Source organism: Perna viridis, chromosome 1 (assembly GCF_037379345.1).
Source record: "Perna viridis isolate PV_CMFRI_1.1 ecotype Kerala chromosome 1, ASM3737934v1, whole genome shotgun sequence".
Classification (NCBI taxonomy): Eukaryota; Metazoa; Mollusca; class Bivalvia; order Mytilida; family Mytilidae; genus Perna; species Perna viridis.
The window spans coordinates 9,572,651-9,594,405 of NC_142445.1; the positions used below are offsets into that span (position 1 = coordinate 9,572,651).

A 21,755-nucleotide genomic window follows, 5' to 3' on the forward strand; every position below is an offset into this window, starting at 1 on the left:
CGTCAGTCCGCTTATTTCCTCTTTTTCTCATCACAACTAGTCTGACACTACCAAACAGAATTTCATGACACCATGTGGCCAGGACACAATATGTAGATATGCATATATTTAGGAATTTATGATCCCCAAATTGATACCCAAATTTTTGGGTTACGATACTGGAACAGTTTGTCATTGCAAGTCTTGGAAGGATTGAGCTGTATCAAAAGATCATGAGTATCACAAGTCTTGGAAGGATTTCTGAATCTGCAAACCATGTCTTCATACAAAAATAAACATGTCCCTAATTTGGCAAATCTAGCAAGGGGGGGGGGGGGCATCATTAGTGTCTTACAGACACATTTGATTTACTGAAAAAAAAGTCACTACTAACAAATGAGGTGGGGGCTCCTGTGATAAATAGGGCTTGTTGTTTTTAGACTTTCTTCTGCGTATATACAATGCTGTGTATTTAAATCAAAATATATTCAGTTGCAATTTGTTTAAGTTTAAAATTTATTTTGACTTGACTTTTGCCTTTGAGTGACAATACCTGCTCTCAGTGTTTTACCTAGTTTGTTTTTCTCTTGGTCCAAAGACGGTACACCTACTTACCTGTCAACTTACACGATTTAATCGTGTTTTCACGAGTTTGACCATTTTCCTTGCTAACACAATTTTTTAGGTTAAATTTGACAAAAGGTTTTAATTGCTGTCTGAACAGGTAAGGGTACATTTTATGACAGGTAAAAATAATCTCCGAGGAGCAATCAGCTGGTCAGGGTTTGACACTTAGAAATGAATCCCGATTGGATCTACCACTCTTTTATGAACAGCCAATCATTTTTTAAAGAATAATTTCCACTCCACAAGTAACTTAATAATACTGTCAAATTAAAAGGTCTAAAATTTGTATCTAACATCATATGTAAACAAATTATAAAATTATTGTTTTTTTAAAGAGTTACCTCCCCTGCAGTCTTCACATTTCCTGTAATTTCAAAAAGGGCATTATTTTTCCCAAAAGTTTGGTTTGGAATAGTTAAAAGAGATACTATTATTATTAAATAGTAATGATATTGGAAATTTGGTTGCGACATTCTTGAATATTTGTTATATTTCCTCATATGCTATACCTCATGGTATGCATTTAATGAAAAGAATAAACTTGCCAAAGTTTCTAACATTCTGTTGTCAGTTTTTAGCATCATTCTTTCACCTGGACCAAGGTCAGGTAGTTACAGCCAGACATCTGTTTGGACTACAGTACTTTAAGTTCAAAAATGAAAACTAACTCATTCAAAAGACATAGATGGAAAGAAGGAAAGATGGGCTCAATGTATTCTAAATTTGAAGAATACATTTGAATGTAAAAAAAAGTTTTCTCATTTATTTTTTCAATTAACTGTTCAGAATTTCAATTACTGGTAGGTTTGGGAGAATCCATCACAAGGAAAAAAAGGGGCTAACAAACTTCAGTCTATTATAGTGCATGCACATGTTGTTCAGTAGAAAAAGACCCTTTAATGCTATGTGTTGTTGTCTCATTCATACATTACTACTGTAAAACAGGTGTAGTTTACAAAATATGTCCTGAAAATGTCGGTTCACATGTTGTCCCACGTAAAAACCCCCATGGGGATTTTAAAGGTATCTAAGTGACCTAGGTTCAAATATGTTGTTCTTGGTAGAGATTCCTCATACTTTGTAAAAATAATTCCATATCATCTTCCAAATATACTGAAGATGATGTTTTCAAAATGCTCAACTTTTCTTTCATCTGTGGCAACATCCCTTCAGCATCTGTTTATGGAGTTTTCATATCACAACTCATACATTATGCCAGAGCTTGCCGTAACTAAGCAGACTTTTTGTATTACGCTAGACTTCTTACAATTAAGCTTTTGGAACAGGGTTTTGTTGCTACAAGATTGAAATCATCTTTACAGAAGTTTTATGGTTGTCATCATGAACTTGTGGATTGTTACGGTGTATCCATCTGCACCATGAAAACTGATTTGTTCAACATGTCATAGTTTTCCTTTCCTCTTAAGTCTACCCCAGACTTGACTTTTTATGAGCAGCTTGGCAAGTGTTTCCAGAAAAGCAGAGGATGCTTACCCTACCAGTTCACATAGTCCATGCTCCTAGTTTTAGTGGAGTCTGAGTTTCTCATTACTTTTGTTACCTTGTATGTATTGTTTTGTGTTCTTTGTTGTTTTTGAATGGGTCAGACAGAAGTTTTTAGCCTATATCTCCTAAACCGACAAGTTGAGCCAAATTCTGACAATAAAAAAAGTGTAGATGAGCTCTATCTCTGGTCAGAATTTGGTTAAACCTAACGGTTTAGGAAGACTTGTGTCTGTCTATCTATGAGTCCATCTGTACGTCCACCCGGTCACACTTGTGGACACAACACAACTCCTCAGAAACCACTTTGTATGATTGTTAGTAACTATTTGTAGTTGATTGCATATAACACCATTTTGATTCGACAAATTTTACAGGAGTATTTGGACTTCCGCATTTTAACTCTTTTGGGGCGGCAGAGAGTATATGGCTACAAGTTGCTTGTTTATTACTATTTTATACTTTTTCCACTTTGACAGCATTTGTCTTCTCTAGTAACTTACGAATTGTTTTTAATTTTTGACCAGGTTATTGGAAATACCCAAATTGGGGCAGTTAATGCTTCATGAACTGCAAACTGCTTATGAACCAACAGAAACTGCTCCAAAGTTTATTATTCGAGTATAATGTGGTCAAAAATTAAATAGAATCCTTATAATTTAATTTCAAATTGAATCAAGTCAAAATTAAGATTGCCCTTTCATCAAGGCCTTATTTTAAGTTGGAAGATTTTAAATTGTGGACTGCAGACTGATCGATGTTAATGACATCACAGGACAAAGTTAGTTTATGGAAAATAACCTGTCTTGCCCAGATGTGAAATAAACAGTCAAATTTAATTATATTTCATTCATTAAATATGCATCAACAGGGGATATATGCTTACACACAACTTTCTTGTCACAATTGAAAGGCCAATGAATCCACTTCATTAATACACAATTTCAAATTGAGTTTTTTTTACATGTGAGCAGGAAAAAAGGAGGATCCATTTCAAGTGTTTTAATTTCTTTCTAAAAATGCGTACAATATTTGAATGGCTATATATATTTTCAAAAGTAAAATTAAAATTATTAGATTTTGGTCAGGTGACATGTTTTGTCATCATTTAGTTTGTACAGTTAATTATTTTTTTCTACAAAGTTCCATTATTATAAAAATGGTATCTTCCAGATAAAGAAAATTGTAGAATACTGCAATAGTTTTGCTAGAAGTTGTAAAGATTGTATGCAGTCAGACAATGATGCTTGTGGATGGGATGTCAAAAAAGGAAGGTAAATATATTCACGGAAAGTTTCATTCTAATAGTCCTTTTTAGCTTACCTGGCCAAAGGCCATGTGAGCTATTGCCATCACTTGGCATCCGTCGTTGTCGTCATCTGTTATTGTTGTCATTAACCATTATACAAAACTCTTCTCCTCTGAAACTACGTGACTGATTAGAACCAAACTTGGTGTAAATGTTCCTTGGGGTATACTGCATAGAACCGGTGTGGGGATTTTTGAGTCATTGAAAAACATGGCTGCCATTACTAAAAATAGAACATAGGGGTCAGACAGTAGTTTTTCACATATATCTCCAAAACCGTTAGGTTTAACTAAATTTTGATTGGAATAAAAAGTGTTCAGCATGACAAGATCTATATCTGGTGAAATTTTGGTTTTGATCCATTAAGCCATGTTGGAGTTATTGCCCTTTTTCAATGGTTTTTGCTATTTTTAATGTAATTTCTTTCAAAAATCTTCTCCTCTGACATTATTTGATCAATTGGAACCAAACTTAATACAAATGTTCCTTGGGGTATCCTGCATAGAAATGATGTGGGTATTTTTGATCTGTCAAAAAGCGTGGCAGCCGTTACTAAAAATAGAACATACAGTGTAGGGGTCAGACAGTAGTTTTTTGCATATATCTCCAAAACCGTTAGGTTTAGCCAAATTCTTTCAATAGCTAAAATGATCCTTATTATTAGGACTACAAAAGTCTTCAGGATTAAAGTTGTTAGATAAGGTCTCACTAACCACTTCTAAAGTTCCTGTTACTAAGGCTTTCTGGCAGGGTAATATTGTTCAGCATCATGAGATGGACCTATGCCAAAATTTTCAAAACGATTGGTCAACTGATGTAGGAGTTACGGCCCCTCAAACAGTTTTTTTTGCATTTTTGGCATGTGCGACTTTGAAAATCTTCTTCTCAAAATCCATTGCACAGAATTCAATGGAAGTTGCCATTTATGTTTCTTTGGGTATTCCACACAAAATGAAAGTTGGGATTGTTGATTCATGAAAAAACATGGCCGCCGTTACCAAAATTATAACATAGGGGTCAGATGGCAGTTTTTTTCCAAATAACTCAAAAACCGTTGCCTTTAGCAAATTTCTGGCATGTGTAAAATTGTTCAGCATCATGAGATGGACCTATGCCAAAATTTTCAAAACAATTGGTCAACTGATGTAGGAGTTATGGCCCCTGAAACAGTTTTTTTTTGTACTTTCCCATGTGCAACTTTGAAAATATTCTTCTCAAAATCCATTGCACAGAATTCAATGAAAGTTGGCATTATGTTCCTTAGGGTATTCCACACAAAATGAACGTTCGGATTGTTGATTCATGACAAAACATGGCCGCCATTACTAAAAATAGAACATAGGGGTTAGATGGCAGTTTTTTGCAAATAACTCAAAAACCATTGCCTTTACCCAATTTCTGGCAGTGGGTAAAATTGTTAAGCACCATGAGAAGGACCTTTGCTGAAATTTTCAAAACCATTCATTGACTAATGTAGGAGTTACGACCCCTGAAACAGTTCTTTTGTTGTTTTTTCTCACATGTACAACTTTGAAAATCTTCTTCTCTAAAACCATTTAAGATCATTGAATGAAAATAAGCATAATAGTTCATTAGTGTATTGTGCTCAAAATGACTTGTGATTTTTAATCAGTGAATAGATATGGCTGCCTATACTAAAAATGGAACTTAAGGGTCATAAGACAGGTCTTTGAAAAAAATTCAAAAATTGTTGCCTTTAGCAAAATTCTGGTTCAGGTCATGAAAAAGCTATGAAAAACATTTCCTGCATTTGACAATTTAGTTGATTTTAACTTAGCCTGTCTCATTCCTCAAGTTTTTCAAATAAGCAAATGGTTAACAAAATGAGCGATTCAGGCTGTATTGAGCCTCTAGTTTACATTTGTTTTGGAATACATCACGGAAATTTAAAATCTTTGGCAGATATTTTGAAATCTTTGCTGTTGATTAAGCGGCAAGTAGTTATACAGATAAGCTGAAGAAGGTTACAAATGTCTTAGAAAGCTGGATTCATAGGTAGCTTACACTGATAGGAAAGACATTTATTATAAAAAAACATTAGTTCTTTCTATCCTGGTTCCCACAGGTACTGCTTTACCCAACCCTCTTTAAATATTTTGGTGAAGATTTAGAACACCTTTTATAAATTTTGTTTGGATGGGAAGCCAGATAAAGTTAAAAGAAACATTGTTATTAATACCTGAGATGGGGGTTGATGAAAATTTCTGCATGTTTTGTCATTTTGCAAATATTTCAAGATGTCATGGCTCCAAAACCCAATATAACCCCACAATATTTCCCCATGGAAAATATATTGTACTTCTTTTCAACTCTATTGAGAAGTACATGGGAGACAAGATATTATATCTTAATAGAAATGGTTTGGAGTACGTTCCTGAATTTTACAGAATTACAAAAAAATTATAGTAAGAGAAATACTTGTAATTTAGAATCTATTTTGTGCCAACCCATATGGCTGAACTTGTCTATTGAAGTGAATAAAAAATTAACTTATAGAGAATGCTACTGCAAAAAACAAACTTATATTTTGTAAATGATTAAATCTGAGAACATGGTTTCCTATTGTTTGATGAACTCAAGAACAAATTTGATGTGGTTACAAATTACTTAGTTTACTATGCTATCATACATGCCATACTAATGATATGGAAAAGTATTTTTTTAGAAAATAGATGTAGGTTAGACATAGATAAAAATAAGTATGTTGATAAAATGAAAAGCCAACAGAAACCATGCAAATATTTTTACCAATTGTATATAGACCAAACAAGTACTATCTTTAAAAAAAGATAGTTGACATGGTAATTTTTTTTTCTTTTTACTTAAAATTTTCTACAGTTCATTCAAGAAAATAACACATGGCATGCAATTTCAATCATTACAATATCAGTTTTTTTTAACGCCGCTAAGTTGCCAGTATTTGGTCAGTTGGGAAATAGAATTATGATCAGGTGACTTGTGTTTCCATAGAAGAGCGTCTTAAAGGTCAAAGGGTAAAAAGCGAAACTATACCGACTGCGTCGGAAAAAGGAAAGTCCAAGATAGATGGTTTAGATGCAGATGTTAATACACAAGAGCACTTTTAGTGTTGCCAAAAACTCTAGATTACAAAATTTTTAAATAGATTGAACCATCAAATTTTGGGTACTTCCTTTTAAAATGGTCTAGTAAAAACTGAGCTATGTACTTTTTGTAATGAAACAAAAGAAAGTTTTATTCATATTTTTATGACTGTATGTACAGCAGAAAATAGGATTGCTTTAGTATCTTTTTTTTAAGAGGTTATGAAATATCTCAAATATGTTCCAAGTTATATAAACAAAATCACTTATGTAAAAGTGATAAATGTTTTGATGATAGCTAAATATTTTTGCCCCTGCCGCTAAGTGGAAGGAGAAATAGAAATAACGGTGCCACTGCATCTTTCATCCGCCTGTCTGGTCACACTTGTGGATGTAACTCCTTGGAAACTGTCAAAGGATTTGTTTCAAATTTTGAAGGATTGTTAGTCACCATTTGAAGTTGATTTGACATATATTACAGGAGTTATGGGACTTTTGCACTTCAACTTATCTTAAAGTGCAGTGGGGAACTTATTGCCAGGAGTTGCTGGTACTTATAAATGTAGATGTATTGGAACAAAACCATTTCTCTGTGAATTTTTGGAATATTTGAAATACAACATTAAACTTGAGAATATATCTTTGAGCAAACAGATTTTTTTACAAACCTAAAGGCAATAAATTTTGTATTTCCTGACTCCTGAGTGTAGATAATTAATACTTGTATCAGTAAAATATGGTTATCAATTAGTATCTGATTAAAATATTATATAGATTTTAAATACTGCATGTATTTTTGTATATGAGCTTTTTTTCATGCTGTGTTTACTATGTACCTGTTTCCGCTGTATATTTCAAAAGATAAAAAAAATAAAAAATAAAACTAGTAAGATATATATTATTTAGATATCAGAAAAAATGTATTTGAATTACTACAATTGCCAAAATTATCTTTAAGAATTAGTGACCTGATGCCCTTCAATGCACTATCTTATCTTAATTAGCATATTGTAGGTGTACTGATAAGCCTGACAAAGACTCTTGGTTTTTGCCATCAGTTGGAAAAAGTTGCCTGTCTATCAAATCATCTTCATACGAAATAAAAGAGGATGAAAAGGGCATTGTAAGTATGGATATTTGATTTTGTATAATTTCCGTCTCCATTTCCTTTCTTGTTGTTTCTGTAGTTTAACCCATTATATAAAAAAATTTTGTCCATTTTAGTTCATCTGTCTGATGGGCCATGTGAGCATTTTTCATCTACTAGATGATTTTCTTACGGTTGATAGACTTACCCATTGTGGGAAAGAACCATGGCATTACTTTCTTTGATTTTTAACAAACTTAATAGTCCTTCATCTAAGAAAAAGACAATAGGTCCAAATTGTGTTTTGGAATATTTAGGTATAGTTCTAAATTCTGAAAAAATGGAGGCCAGGTTACTATTAGATAAATTGGAAAGAATTACCAATTTTATTAGTGTTATTCTGATTATAATGTAAAAATAATTGGAGCAATTATTAGGGCATTTAAATTTTGTCTCTAGAGTTATATTACCTGGATGCTCTTTTGTTAGTTATTTGTACAAGCTAATGTCTTCTGTTAAAGAGAGTTTTCACTTTGTTCATTTAAACAAAGAATGTAGATCTGATTTACAAATGTGGTTAAATGTTTTGACAAGCTGGAATGGTGTAAATTTATTTTATGAAAAAACTTTGACCACTTCTGCTGACATGATGTTGTACACTGATAGTTCGTCATCCATTGGTTATGGTGGTTATTACCAACACAAATGGTTTTTGTGATCTTTGGCCATCTGAGTTACCAATGATTTCTGACTCTGCACTCTCTATGGCATTTCTTGAACTATATCCAATATTTCAAAAGGTAGATCCAGGAATGTTACTATTATGCAATTAATGAGACATCTGACAATGTGTGTTGCAACCAACAACTTTGCTGTATATAGTCAACATGTAGCAGGAAAAAACAATTTGATTGCTGATGCTTTATCTTGTTTTCAGATAAACAGATTCAGATGGTTAGCATGCAATGCTTATTTGTGTCTGTAACTTTGCTGTCTTTTGGTTAAGGCTTTTGACATTTGGCATGAGGGTAGATCAGCTCAAGATGTGTTGTGTACTTTGGTTAAGGTCTTTTGACCTTGAAATTTGAAATCAAGATCAAATTAATGCTTCATGTCCAGGCTGTAACTTTGTTGTCTTTAAGTTTAAGTATTTGGTATGAAGCTAGGTCAGCTTAATCTTTCTTTAAAATTTTGATCCTCCAAAATGTTTATAATTTATTTTATTTAGGCTATGGCGGGATCCTTAGAGATGATTTCCATCTCAATGTTTTATAGTTGACATTACATAGCACATGTGCTTTGATCCATCATCTGATAATCCAGTAAAAATTGTACATTTTTAAAGTAAAACAGGATTTTATCAAATAAATACTTACCAATTGTAAATGCTGAGAAGGTTCATCTGCGCAAGTCAACAACAGAATCCCCTAACTGAAAATAGCAACCAATGAGATGATAAAATAGTAAACCTCTGCCTTTTATTCATCCTTATAATTTCTCTAAGTAAGGAAGAAGCTGTAGTAACACAATAAGGGATGAAGGGGAGGCTAGGAGGACTTTAATTTCAAATGGTAAGTAAACCTGCTGATAAAATTTCTTCTAAAGAGGCATTATTAAATAGATCCAAAGATGTAGAAATAGCTCTAACATTGTGGGCTTTAATGTTCAGAAATTCCTCACTACAAGAATTAAAAGCTAAATGAATGGCCTTACAAATCCAAGTAGAAATTGTTTTAGCTGATAGATCTAACTACTGAAGATTGTCCTCTTGGCATCATACACAATGTTTAGAAGACTCTCTGACTGCTCTGGAGAGATGCTTGGATACATGCTCAGAAAATCCTTTCTCTTTGAGAAGCCATGTGAAGAGTTGTAGATTTTCTGGTCTGGGATGAATAATCTTTCCCTTGAATAATTAAATTTGTGTCTTACTGGTAAAATCAGTTGAGGAACTCAAGACAGTTGAAAAAGATATTGAACCCAATCTTGTTTTGGCCAAGTTGGAACTATAATAATGATCAGACATTGCTCTGTAGCAATCTTCTGAAAAACTACTAACAGAAATATGAATGGAGGGAATGCATAAGCAAACATTTCTTCTCAGGGAAAACTCATGGCATCTGCTGCATAGGTTTTAAGATCTGGAACTGAAAACTTGTAATTGAGGGTTGTTGCAAATAAGTATACATCAAGAGATCTAGACCCCTACTGAAAACTGAAAAAGTCTGTACTGACTGGGGCAGGTGAATCTGCTATGACATTGAGTTTCCCTTTCAAAATGTTCTCTTGAACAGTCCACCATAACAGATGAGGAGAGAAATTCCAAAGAATAGTTAAAGGTTGAAATTCCCAATTCTAAGAAGCTGATTGCCAATTTGATGTACCGGTAGGTAAAATTGGAGGGTTGCTTATGTAGTAAACTAAATGGCCTAGCAGTGGAGAATATTGGCAAGTAGAGATAGTTTCCTGAGAGAGAAACTTTTACTCTGAGCAGGACTGTTCACAGATGCCTCCAACCTTGAAGGGGGGTTGCATATCTGCAAGGTCAATCAGTATCAGGAATGTGAATTTCAGACTTCTAAATAAAGCACAACAATTCCTAGAAATTCCTTCAAATTACTGACAAAACCTAATAATCTAAGGTAATATCTTTCCATTTTCTTTAGAAATTTGGTTAACCTCTCCCTATATGAGAAAGTGGAGTCTGGTAAATTATCTCTGGATTGGATTTTAGCAGCAACATATGAGGGGGCAACTTCCAAGGTAGAAGGATTGGGCCTCTTACCACCTTTAAAATTACCTGGTTTGTGTTTAGAACATGAAGACTTCTTAGAGCCACCTTTGACACCTCCTTCAATAATAATTATATAGCTTTCCTTCTCTTCTCCACTGAAAGAAAAGAAGAACTACCAGTAGAAGAACAAATTTGCTTAGCATTATTTCGATAGAAAGTGGCAAACCAAAAATCTTGTCATCTAAAGGTGGCTTAATAAAAGAATCCTTTTGGCTGTCAGACACTCTTAGGGCATCCTTAAAAAAATATTTGTTTGATGTTACCTGTCAAGGGGTTGGAGAGTTGGGTAAGTAGTTTTTTTTGTTCTTTTTATTTTGGGAGGGGTGGTCAGATACTAAGACAAATATCTTAAATTAATGCATGTTTTAAATGCACAAAAAATGAAACCTTTCAACAGTTTAGTACAGTTATACTTTGAGCATTCTGCTCCATCCACTGTCATAATAGAAAAGTTCAACACTGAGCATTACTATAAATAATAATAAATGTCAGAATACACAATTAATTTGATATAAGTATTTCTTGAATAGAAAAAAAATATAGGGCCTGCAATATCACTGAAAATGGAAATACTAAAAACAAATGGAGAAACTATTTAATTGGAAGTGTTTGTAGGCCACTCCTTTGACACAGGATACAAATGGGTAACACTACTTTAAAATCCTTGAGGAGTTCTTTATTTCTCTCAATATTCTCCTCTGTACAGTATGGACATATGTTTTTTTCTAGTATTAGTTGCGGCATAATATGCCCATTCAATGGGATAATTGCAACACAACTGCAACCGTACCCAAACAGTTCCATGAAGGACATCACCTGTTGTTAAAAAAATATGCAATGAATTAAACCCAAGATGACATGATTTAATATACATGATATATGTAAAACATTTGATATGATCCTTTAAAGCCTAAAAATATTAAACTTTAATTGGGTTCTTGTCTTAGTATTTGACATATTCTCCATTATTAGGGCATGACTGTATAGAAATACATGTAGTATTCAAGTGGCTATTTTTTGTGGCTTTATGGGATACCTTTCAGGAAAACTGTAATTATTAGCAGAGAAGAAGTGTTTTGTCAGCTTCTGCTTACTCACATCAGTTATGTATAACTTAGTGTCTACAATTACATCAACAAGTTTAAAAATTGTGGCATCATCCATGCTGATGGGTGAAACAGACACCCTTCTGTATCATCTCCTGTGCAATCTGTGTGATCCTTAGCAGCAACAATACAAAAGGGAATTAATTTTTGTACATAAAACACCAGATTGCTGTCTCAGAAAACCACTGGTGGATGGACATATGAACACAAAGTTTTCAAAATGGGGTGGTTAAGAGGGTTCTGGGAATGGATGGAAGTGATAAAATACTCACCACCAAAGAATGAGGAACATTTTCCATCATCATTTTGCAGATCCTGTGCTGTGTGGCAGTTTAAGATGAAAAAATACCAGTGAATCTTACTCCATCTTGATCCTTGGAAGAACTCTGCTCTGAATCATTGTCAAACTGGGCACTGAATTTTTGAATTTTGAATGTAACAAACTTCAGGGATTTGTCGAACTGTCTAATGACTTCAATGCTTTTGTCATAATTCGTAGAGAATATCTCTGTTTCGTCTTTTTTTAGCAGAAATGCTAACTTCACCATTGTCAGACTTTCCAAGAGTTTTGTCAATTTCCTTGATAAGACCGCTCAGTACATCATCCCATGTATCATTTGGCAAGAAACTATATATTCTATATTTGATATTGACATGAAGCTGAGGTTGCAACAAAAAACAACCTCTTACGACTTCCGTTTGGCCATTTTAAGGTTCCACTCAATAGATATGTCACTGTACATAAAATTTTGACATTTTGTTGTAATGAAGCTATATTGAGACACTCAAACAAGCATAAAGGATATATTTTTCAAATCTTTGCATTGAGATCCATGAAAATGATTGGTATTCTCTTATATTTTGTCATAAAAATCTGTAGCTATGGTTACATAATGAAGAAAAAAAAATATATGTACCTTTTTCTGCTCATTTGTCCATGATTTTAATTTTGTTTAAGTTTGTACAAAATTTTGCATTAAAAAAAAAACAGCTTGCTGGTACAGAGGAGAGAACCCACTGTGACAAGGACCTGAATATTTCTCGATTGCTTAAAACATGAATTTTACCCCACCTTTTCTTCACAAGTACTGCATCTATTTATGTACGAATTCTCTACTACCCACAATCAATATTTCCATCAAATTTCACCTTTTATTTTTAAGTTTTACTCAATTAGACTGGATATACTATGTGTGCCGCTTTAACTTTCAAGTGCATTAACAACACAATTATTGAAATTTTTTTAAATTACAGAAAGAGAATGAAAAAAGTCTGTCAAAAATTTTTTTTTCAAAATGAAGAAGAAAAAAGTCCAGTAGGTAGATTTTTGGTTGGGTTGGCAGCCAATATCAAACGAACAATTTTTGGCTTGTAGTTGTCATCGTCTGTGTTATCATCATTGTTGTCTGTAGACACTTTGGGTTTTTATGTGAGAACTTAAATAATAGTAGTTGATCTTAATAGGTTTTGAACTACAAAAGAAAGGTTTGTATTTTTTATGGTAGTTATGGCCCCTCTGTTTTAGAATTAGGTGCAAAAAAAGGGTCAAAAACAATTATTTCATAGAATTTTATTATAGAACTCCAGAAAAGGATTGAAATGTATATGATATTGTTCCACAATACCACAATAGTCAGACTGGTTTTGAATTTTGGGGTTATGACTTGAACATTTTAGAAATTATGGGCCAAAAATGTTCAAGTCATAACCCCAAAATTTCTATCTTCCTCTAGTATACATACGCTTTTTTCTCTTCAGATTTCCAATTTGAAATAAATTAAATCTTGAAGACAAGGGAACCTATAATAGTGGAATTCAAAAGAACAAAATCCAGGGGCAAAGACCAGGCAGGGAAAACATACATACACAATGAAAAATACAGTTGGAAAGTAAAACCATTTCCATTTACAATGACACATTTCACTAGCCAAAGTTTAAAATCAACCTTTTTAAAAAGGACATCTTGAAAGCGCATAATTGGATTACATACAACACACAGGTTAATAACTGCAATTCAAAGGTGTAAAGGATCAATTAATGAAATTAATAATTTTTGATTGGCTTTGATAAGCTTATAAAGGTTGATTTTACGTTAATTGATGAAGGTACACTGAAAGAGTTTTTAATACGGTATTGAAGAGATTCAATTTCGTCGGGTGAAATTACTACAGCTAAAATTAGAAATTCTATGGGACTGGGAAAAAAATGTTTGGTTTAGAGTAAAAATTGGTTTTATCAGGGTTCGATATAGACAGTTTTTGCTGCAAGAACAAATTGAAAAGGTCAATGCTTTACATACAACTGAAAGTTGTATTGGGAAGACTCCATAATCTGTTAGTGACTAAAAATTCTAAAAGAAATCAAAGAAAATTGAATAATAAAATTTTGTTGCACTTTGAAACTACATAAAAGGCCTCTGAATAGTAAAAATTAGTCAGCAAATCTATCTGAGGTGATATTTTAAAAATCTGTAAATTGGTGAGGATCAACCTTCGATAGTGATTTACAGTAGATCAATGGTGATATTCAGACCATTATTCTGTCTGCTATCTAGAAAAAGAAATATTTTAAAAAGGCATGCTTACTTTAAAAATATTTTGATGGAGCTTCTGTATGTTCAATTTACATTAAGAGATTTAGGATTTAGTATTTGAGAAAGCATTGAATTTGCACAGGATATTACTAACATAAACCAAACATATTCGAGCATAATTGCTATCAATATTTAATTAGTTAGGTCTGATATTACAGTTTTCTCAATTGTGATGCTTTATATGAAGTTCAGCATTTTTTCTTGCTGAAAGTGATCAATTATAAAAGTAGGAATTATTAAACAAAGAATCATTGGTATGTTTTTTTTCTGTCATTCATAGAGCTGTGAAATAGTTCCTTGCTTTTCATATGATATGTATGACATTCTTTAGCCAATATTACTAGAAATAATACAGTTTATTTAACGAGAATAAATTAACTTTTATATTATAGATTCAAGATTTTAAGTTTGAATTTGAGCCTCCACTGGTAAAATACAGTCAGGAACATCAATTGGAATGCAAGTTAAATGAAAGCTTTGCACATGGAGTCAAGGTTAATGTCACTTCTAATGGAATGTTCTATTGCCAACTATTAATTGGAAAAGGTAATATGTTTTCCTAGTTCATTCTCTTTTACCAATTATGGAATTAGAAAGTTTGAAAATATAATATTTTAGTTAGCAGTGGGAATATCTATTTTATTTAAAGCATTTTTTATTGATGATATACTTTTATTTTTGATTTAAAAATACAAGTATTGAACTATTGTGTTCTACAATTTGTATTTTTATGTCCTCACCACATATTAATTTACCCCTCTCTGTCCGTTTGTCCATCTGGATTACACATGATCATGGCTCGTCTGACTATCTCCCAGAACCGTTTTTGAACTACATCTAAAATATTTTACAGAATATTTCTACATATGATGAAGGTGTGCAGGGCCAAAGGATTTTGATTTTCATGAAATATTATGGAAATTGGTGATTGTTAGACTTAGTCATTTTCTTCAAAAATAGGGCTATATGGCTTGTCCTGCTATCTCCCCCTGTAGTTTTTGAACTACATCTAAAATATTTTTACAGGATGTTTCTACACATAATGATGGTGTGCAAGGTCATAGAATCTTGATTTTTGTGGAATATTACGGAACTGGGTGATAGTTGGACTAGTTTTTTGTCAGAAATATACCAAAAGCAACAAAGTTAGGGATTTGGTATTGGGGGTATTAACATTTTTTATGTGTCCATCAGTCCGCCCATCAGTCATCTTTTTCTCAACTCAAGTATTTTTGCAGTGAATACCCTAACATATTAAATATTTACTGCATCAACCAACAGTACGTAACCTTTCCAAATCTGCAAACCATGTCGCCATACAAAAATAAGCATGTTCTTAATTTGTCAAATCTGGCGAGTGGGGGCATCGTTAATGTTGATTTACTATAAAAAATCACTACATTGTACTATAAAATGACGCGGGGGCTCCTGTGACAAACAGGGCTTCTAGTTAATCAATTAAAATAACTACATACTGCTACTTGTTTGCGAAATCTTTGCAAAATCTCTTAAATATTCCCAGTAAGCCATATATCTTTTTACTTCACCCCAAAAAGTTACAAGGTATTATGTGATACCCTTTGAAAATATTGTATTTGTGTTTCTGTCTGTCCATCCATGTATGGTTAGTGTGTATCATTAAATACTGAACAGATTTTTTATTTAGTTTGATTAGTTTGTTTACAAAAAAGTTATGGCCATTTTAAATTGTTTAACCCCTTATTTTTTTTCTAATTTGAGTTTTCTTTCTTTGAATTTTAAAGAATTATGAAAATTCCTGCCTCTGAAATGCAATCAGATTTCAGATATCTGTGACAGTTTTCAAGTTCTAAAGGGCCATAGGGGTCATGCCATTGATATTGAAATATTTTCTCATTAGATTTTTTATGGAAATCCCTGCCTGTGGGTTTTATCAGATATCAGATATATCCTACAGTTTTCAAGTTACAAGAGGCAAAATGCACACCCCAAGAACTCATTTCATTTTTTTTTATTTCCTTATAAAAATCTTTGCTTGTATTTGTCAGTTAGGTTTCAGATATCTCATATGTTTTGAGCTATAAAAGGCTGTAGTGGGTCAAACACCAAACAAAAAATGAAAATCTTTTATTTTTGGTCCAGTTTTGAATTCTTTTTATTTGTTGGCCCAAGCAAAATTGACCATAAGTAGTATTGGAAGGCAAAAAACAAATATTGTTTTGGTTTCTGGGTAGTGAGTGATTTTAGTAAAAGAATATGGATTTCTTTAAAACTACTTCTAGGATCTATTCTATTCAATAAGTATACCGTGAATAGAGATGTATGGGTCCTTTTGTGAGCTATCCTCACAATATTTGAGTTAAATACTTTCATTTTCAGGCATTAAAGTGACAATATCATTCAACGGTACAGATATTACTGCTCCAACAGAAGTGAAAACATACAAATGTAAGGAAATTGAGAGGTATGTACTTTACAACATGACACATCATGTCTATTAATATTTTATAGAGACTCAAGACCATCTTTTTACAATGAGCAGCATTAATAGCAGGTCCTTTGTGACCAAAGATGTAATGTATTCAATGTTTTGTTTAATTTTCTACTTGTCTTCCTTAAATGTTATGAGTGGTTGAAATAGTTTCTGTTAACAAAAGTGTAGGGGCATCAGGCTATGAATATTGCCCCATTATAACTTTATTCTAATAACATAAAAACTGTACATCAAGATATTTAGAAAAAGAATATTTTGCAGCATTAGTTCATTGTAATGATGTCATATTGGTGATACAACTAATGTCATTTAAGAAAAAAATGCTGAAAATTGTGAATTTTTAAACCAGAACACGATGTCCACACCCCAGAATTTTTTTCTTCAGACAAGATAAACTATGTAATAATGAATGAATTCAGTTAATAATAAGGTGTTTCTTGGATGTGGACACCAAAATATAATAGGAAAGTGACCAAAAAGTACAAAATTGATGTACATGAGCTTGCTCCCACTATCAAATATGCAGCCAGACTTCCGATAGTATGTAGACACGAAAAGGGTGATTCCAGATTTGGGGGTGCCTTACTTCAACTGAATACATTACTATTTACTGCTCAATAATCACTTGACAAATGATAAATTTTATAAACAAACACAGGTATCATTATCAAATGCTTCTAAACAAATCAGTTACAGGATTTGTACATTCAAACTCCTTACTGCTACAATCACTTGAACTGAAAGTGAAACTACTGGGACCTTTGAAAACCCTAGAAAAATAGGGTTTATCATGTTGCTTGTGATAACACTAGAAACAAATTTTCCTACACTTTCTAGTGTCATTGTAGATCACTAGATAAATGCTGGTTTGTCTAGCGATGTCAAACTAGTTTTTTTGCAGTGCAGGCCACATGCTTTCGACTAAACAATATTTTTGTCAAAGTTTCTTCTGTAATAGGCTTCAATGGAGCTTTAGATGCATGTTTCTAAAATTTCTTTCACAAAATCAGGTATGAAAGTGTTTTTATGACCTCAATGCTCTCTACAACTGATCTACTTTTCGTGCGACTCAGGTGGTTGCACCAACTGAAAATTGCTATTGAAACCCTTAATGGTGAAACAGATTTCAGTGTGTATCTCTGCTTTTGATAAGCCAGTAGTGATAAAATAATAAACGGAAAAACTTAAACTTGTTTCCACTTGATTAAACAAGATAGGCACCAGATGCTATTTAAGCTTCTGATTGGCCAATTTTCAAAGAACAACTCCTTTTGAGCTACAGGTGTCAATGTTTTGTACCATAGGCAGTGTCTGAATTTTATTTGGACTGGTACTTCAGCATGTAAAAAGAATTACATTAAACAAGATAACCACTAGAGGCTATTTAACCTTCTGATTGGATAATTTTCAAAGATCTGAAACTGAAACCACAGGAGCCAATAGTTCAAATTTGATGGGAGTAATGACCTCAATGCCCTGTAAAAACAGTCTACTTTTTGTATGATATCAAATTCTCTAGGTGAGCAATTTAGGTTCTCCTAAGAGCCTTTTGTTTAGATTTTAATCTGAATTCATTTTGGCATTTCACATAGCAAAACATGGACTTTGTCCTTTATGAATATGGGAAGGTGGAAATACCTGTCTCTTATCCTTTATTCCTCCTATACCACTGAATGGAATTTAATGAAAATATTAATGAATTTTTAGTACATATTCCCATTGTGTACTATTTTGGAGGTCAAAAGGTGCATGTTACCAAATAGATAGTTGTGGTATCAAATTAATGTTATTCTAGTTTGATCCATTGTACACATCTCAGCTATGTTTTGTTTTTTTAATTTAGTTTTTGTGTTATACATGCATGAAGTGCAACAAATCATTTGTTAGCAAAGTTATCTCACCTGTAACTAAGTTTTATTTTGACTTGACAAATCTTTTTTTCAGGGATACTCCTTTTTTTGATGGAATCATAATATCCTTTTAAAGTTAAAAAAAAACATAATTTATTTTTTAAGTTTCTTAAATTGAATTATTCATGAATTGTCATAAGTTTGTTATTTGTCATTTCCATTTATTACCTTGCATATTATTTCACATAAAGTAACAATAAATAGTGATTTACTATATGACTTATTTTTTAGCTGCTTTGACTGTCTCAATGCCAATTGTTTTTGGTGCAAGGAGTCCTTCCAATGTGTTAGACATGGAAATTTGTGTAAAAATGAAACAAAGGTAAGATTCACTTTAAATAAGGTTTTATAAGACTATTATACCTCCTACCCTGTTGCACAAAGTTAGGGTATATAGTGATAAATGTTACAGTATAAATGTATAATTAGAAATTATTTATTATAACTAAAAACTTCAGGAAATACGTATAATTATACTGGCATGTTTATAAATTATATATTATTACTGAAATTTTAAGAAATTATGTATAATAACTGAAGTGTTTGAAATAGTTTCGTAAATTATTTGTAAGAGTAAGCTGTTTTATGGGAATATTAGTTTGAATGGGTCTTGAGGGAAGTGGCAGAACATGAAATAAAAATATAAATTTCGCAGCATATTTCAGCTGAAAGTTATGGTTGGGACTGTATTCAATATAGTAAGAACACCAAGACTGCCTTCCTAATATTTAACGTTCTTCTCCAGTCAGGATCTAGGAAACACTTATTGAATATAAAAATGTCAATGTTATAGTCATTTCAATGCATTTTTTATTAAATATTCTTGAAACTTTAAAATTGTACAAAAATGTGTGTAAATGTAATTTTTCATGTGCATACATCTTTTGGTAATTTTTTATTTTTTTTTTAACAAAATACACAGGTTATGAAAACAGGTATTTCATTCCAAAATATTTGTTAAATTTTCTTTTGGGGAACATAATTTGAATAAAGGAAATGAGTTTTATGCAGTGATGCATACCCTCGATAAAGAAAGACAAAACAATCAAAATATTTTTCCATTTATGCAAGATTTTAATCAATCCAACATTGGGAAATAAATAAAATCATAACTGCCAACTTTTGAAAATCCCTGTGGGTCTTTTTAAAGCGGGACACGAGAAAGGACATTTTCTCAACATACTTTGCACACTGTATGGGTTTTAACATACTCATGGGAGATTTCAATGCTAAGATTTGAAAGACAACAATGGGTATGAGGAAGTTATTTACATGGCAACATTGGTATCACCAGGTCATGTGGGCGAGAATCAGATAGACATCTGTATATGGGAAAAATTCTGATGATCATTGAAGAAAAGAAAGAAGTGAAGGTTCAACATTAACTTCCTGAGGATGAAAAAAACTCAAGGAGTATTCAGACTTTCATTAGCCAACAAGTCCCAGACATGACAAAGACGTTACATAGAACAGCAAAGGAAGGAATATAAAGAGGCAGTAATTGGAGCTTATGAAGAAGTCCTGGATTACAAAGGAAAAACACCGCAATTGCAAACTGTATGTCAGCAAACACCTACAGGAAGATTGAGGTCAAGAAGACCAATAAAAAAGCAATAAACAACAGTTGCTCACAAATAGCAAAGGCTAAAGCGCAGGAAGAGTATAGCAAAGCAAACAAGAAAGTAAACAGAAAGGTAAGAAAGGACTAGAGAGATAATGTGGAAGGGCTAGCAGAACAAGCAAAGTCAGCAGCAGCAGCAATCAGAAATATGAAGCAGATATATGATATCACCAAAACAAAAAGTTAGGTGGAAAAACTTAACTACCAGTAAGACAAGTGAAAAGACAGAGATGGAAACAAACTGACAGAGACGGAGAAGCAACTCAGTAGATGGGCAGAACATTTTGAGGAGCTGTTGAACCGACAAACACCAGGTAACCCACTAGATATCCAAGCAGATACAGACCTCTCTATCAACTGCAATTCTCCAGTTAGAGCAGAGATACAGAGAGCCATGGGCAACTTAGGAACAGGAAGGCACCAGGGCCAAATGAGGTCCTAGCTGAGGTACTTAAAACTGACCCTGATACAATGGTTGAAGAATTCTACAACCTGTTTGGGAAGATCTGGCAAGAAGAGCAGATTCCATCAGATTGGAAAGAGGGCCACTTGATCAAGCTGCCAAAGAAGCTAGGGAGACCTTCGCATGTGCTCCAACTACAGAGAAATTCTACTCTTATCAGTCCCGGAAAGATATTTAACAGAATGATTTTGGAACTTTTAAAAGGACCTGTTGACAATAAAACTGTGAGACCAGCAAACAGTCTTCAGACAAGACCGACTATGTAACAATCAAGTAGACACACTGTGCATCAATATTGAGCAGTTCATGGAATGGGACTCCCCACTTAACATAAACTTTTTGGACTATGAGAAGGCCTTTGATAGTGTGGACAGGGAGACACTATAGAAGTTGCTACAACATTATGGAATGCTACAGAAGTTTGTTATATTGATACCACATTCCTTTGAGGGCATGTTGTGTCTTGTAGTACATTGTATATGGAGAGCAACTGACTGAAAGATTTTATGATCTAGACTAGAATAAGACAAGGCTGCTTGCCATCACCTTTCTGTTCCCTCTATCTTTAGATTGGATCATGAATACCACCACCATAGGACAGAATAATTGAATTCAGTGGACACTGTGAAATCAGCTCAAGGAATTAAACTTTGCAGACAATCTAGCTTTCCTGTGTCACCACAAACAACAGATACAGGAGAAACTTCACACCTATGTAACAACTCGGCCAAAGAAGGACTAAGCATTCACAAAGGGTAGACAAAAATTCTAAAAATTAACACTAGTAAAAATGAACAAGTGAAGGTTGATGGTGAACCCTGGAGGAGATAGAGTCCTTCACATACCATGGTAACATAATTGACAAGCAAGGAGGCACAGATGCTTATGTAAAGAGCAGGATCATCAAAGCCAGAAGACCTTTTATATTGCTTTAATAGAAACATCTGGAGCTCGAGAGCGATAAGCCAGCACACCAAGATCCTACTGTTTTGGCTAAATGTAAAATCTTTGCAACTGTATGGAGAAGAGACCTGGAGATTTACCAAGGCTACCACAAATAGGAAACTAGACTTTCATTAACCACTGTCTTCAACCAATTCTTTCTGTCCACTAGCCAACATCAGTAACTGTTTCTGAACAAGAAATGAAAAAAAAAAAAAAAAAATGAATTCAGTGTGTTTTTGACATGCATGAATATAATTATTTA

At 33.1% G+C, this 21,755-nt stretch overlaps 1 protein-coding gene across 6 annotated transcripts in view; it reads left to right on the forward strand.

Moving 5' to 3' along the window:
- LOC148627148 (plexin-A4-like) overlaps positions 1-21,755 on the forward strand; it is a 219,591-nt gene that overhangs the window by 74,648 nt on the left and 123,188 nt on the right. For all 6 annotated transcript variants that reach the window (XM_088568591.1, XM_088568599.1, XM_088568559.1 and 3 more), the window contains 5 exons: positions 3,283-3,383; positions 7,516-7,624; positions 14,474-14,627; positions 16,440-16,524; positions 18,696-18,786. In XM_088568591.1, the coding sequence (XP_088424717.1) occupies positions 3,283-3,383; positions 7,516-7,624; positions 14,474-14,627; positions 16,440-16,524; positions 18,696-18,786 (540 nt within the window). The remainder of the gene's footprint in view (positions 1-3,282; positions 3,384-7,515; positions 7,625-14,473; positions 14,628-16,439; positions 16,525-18,695; positions 18,787-21,755) is intronic.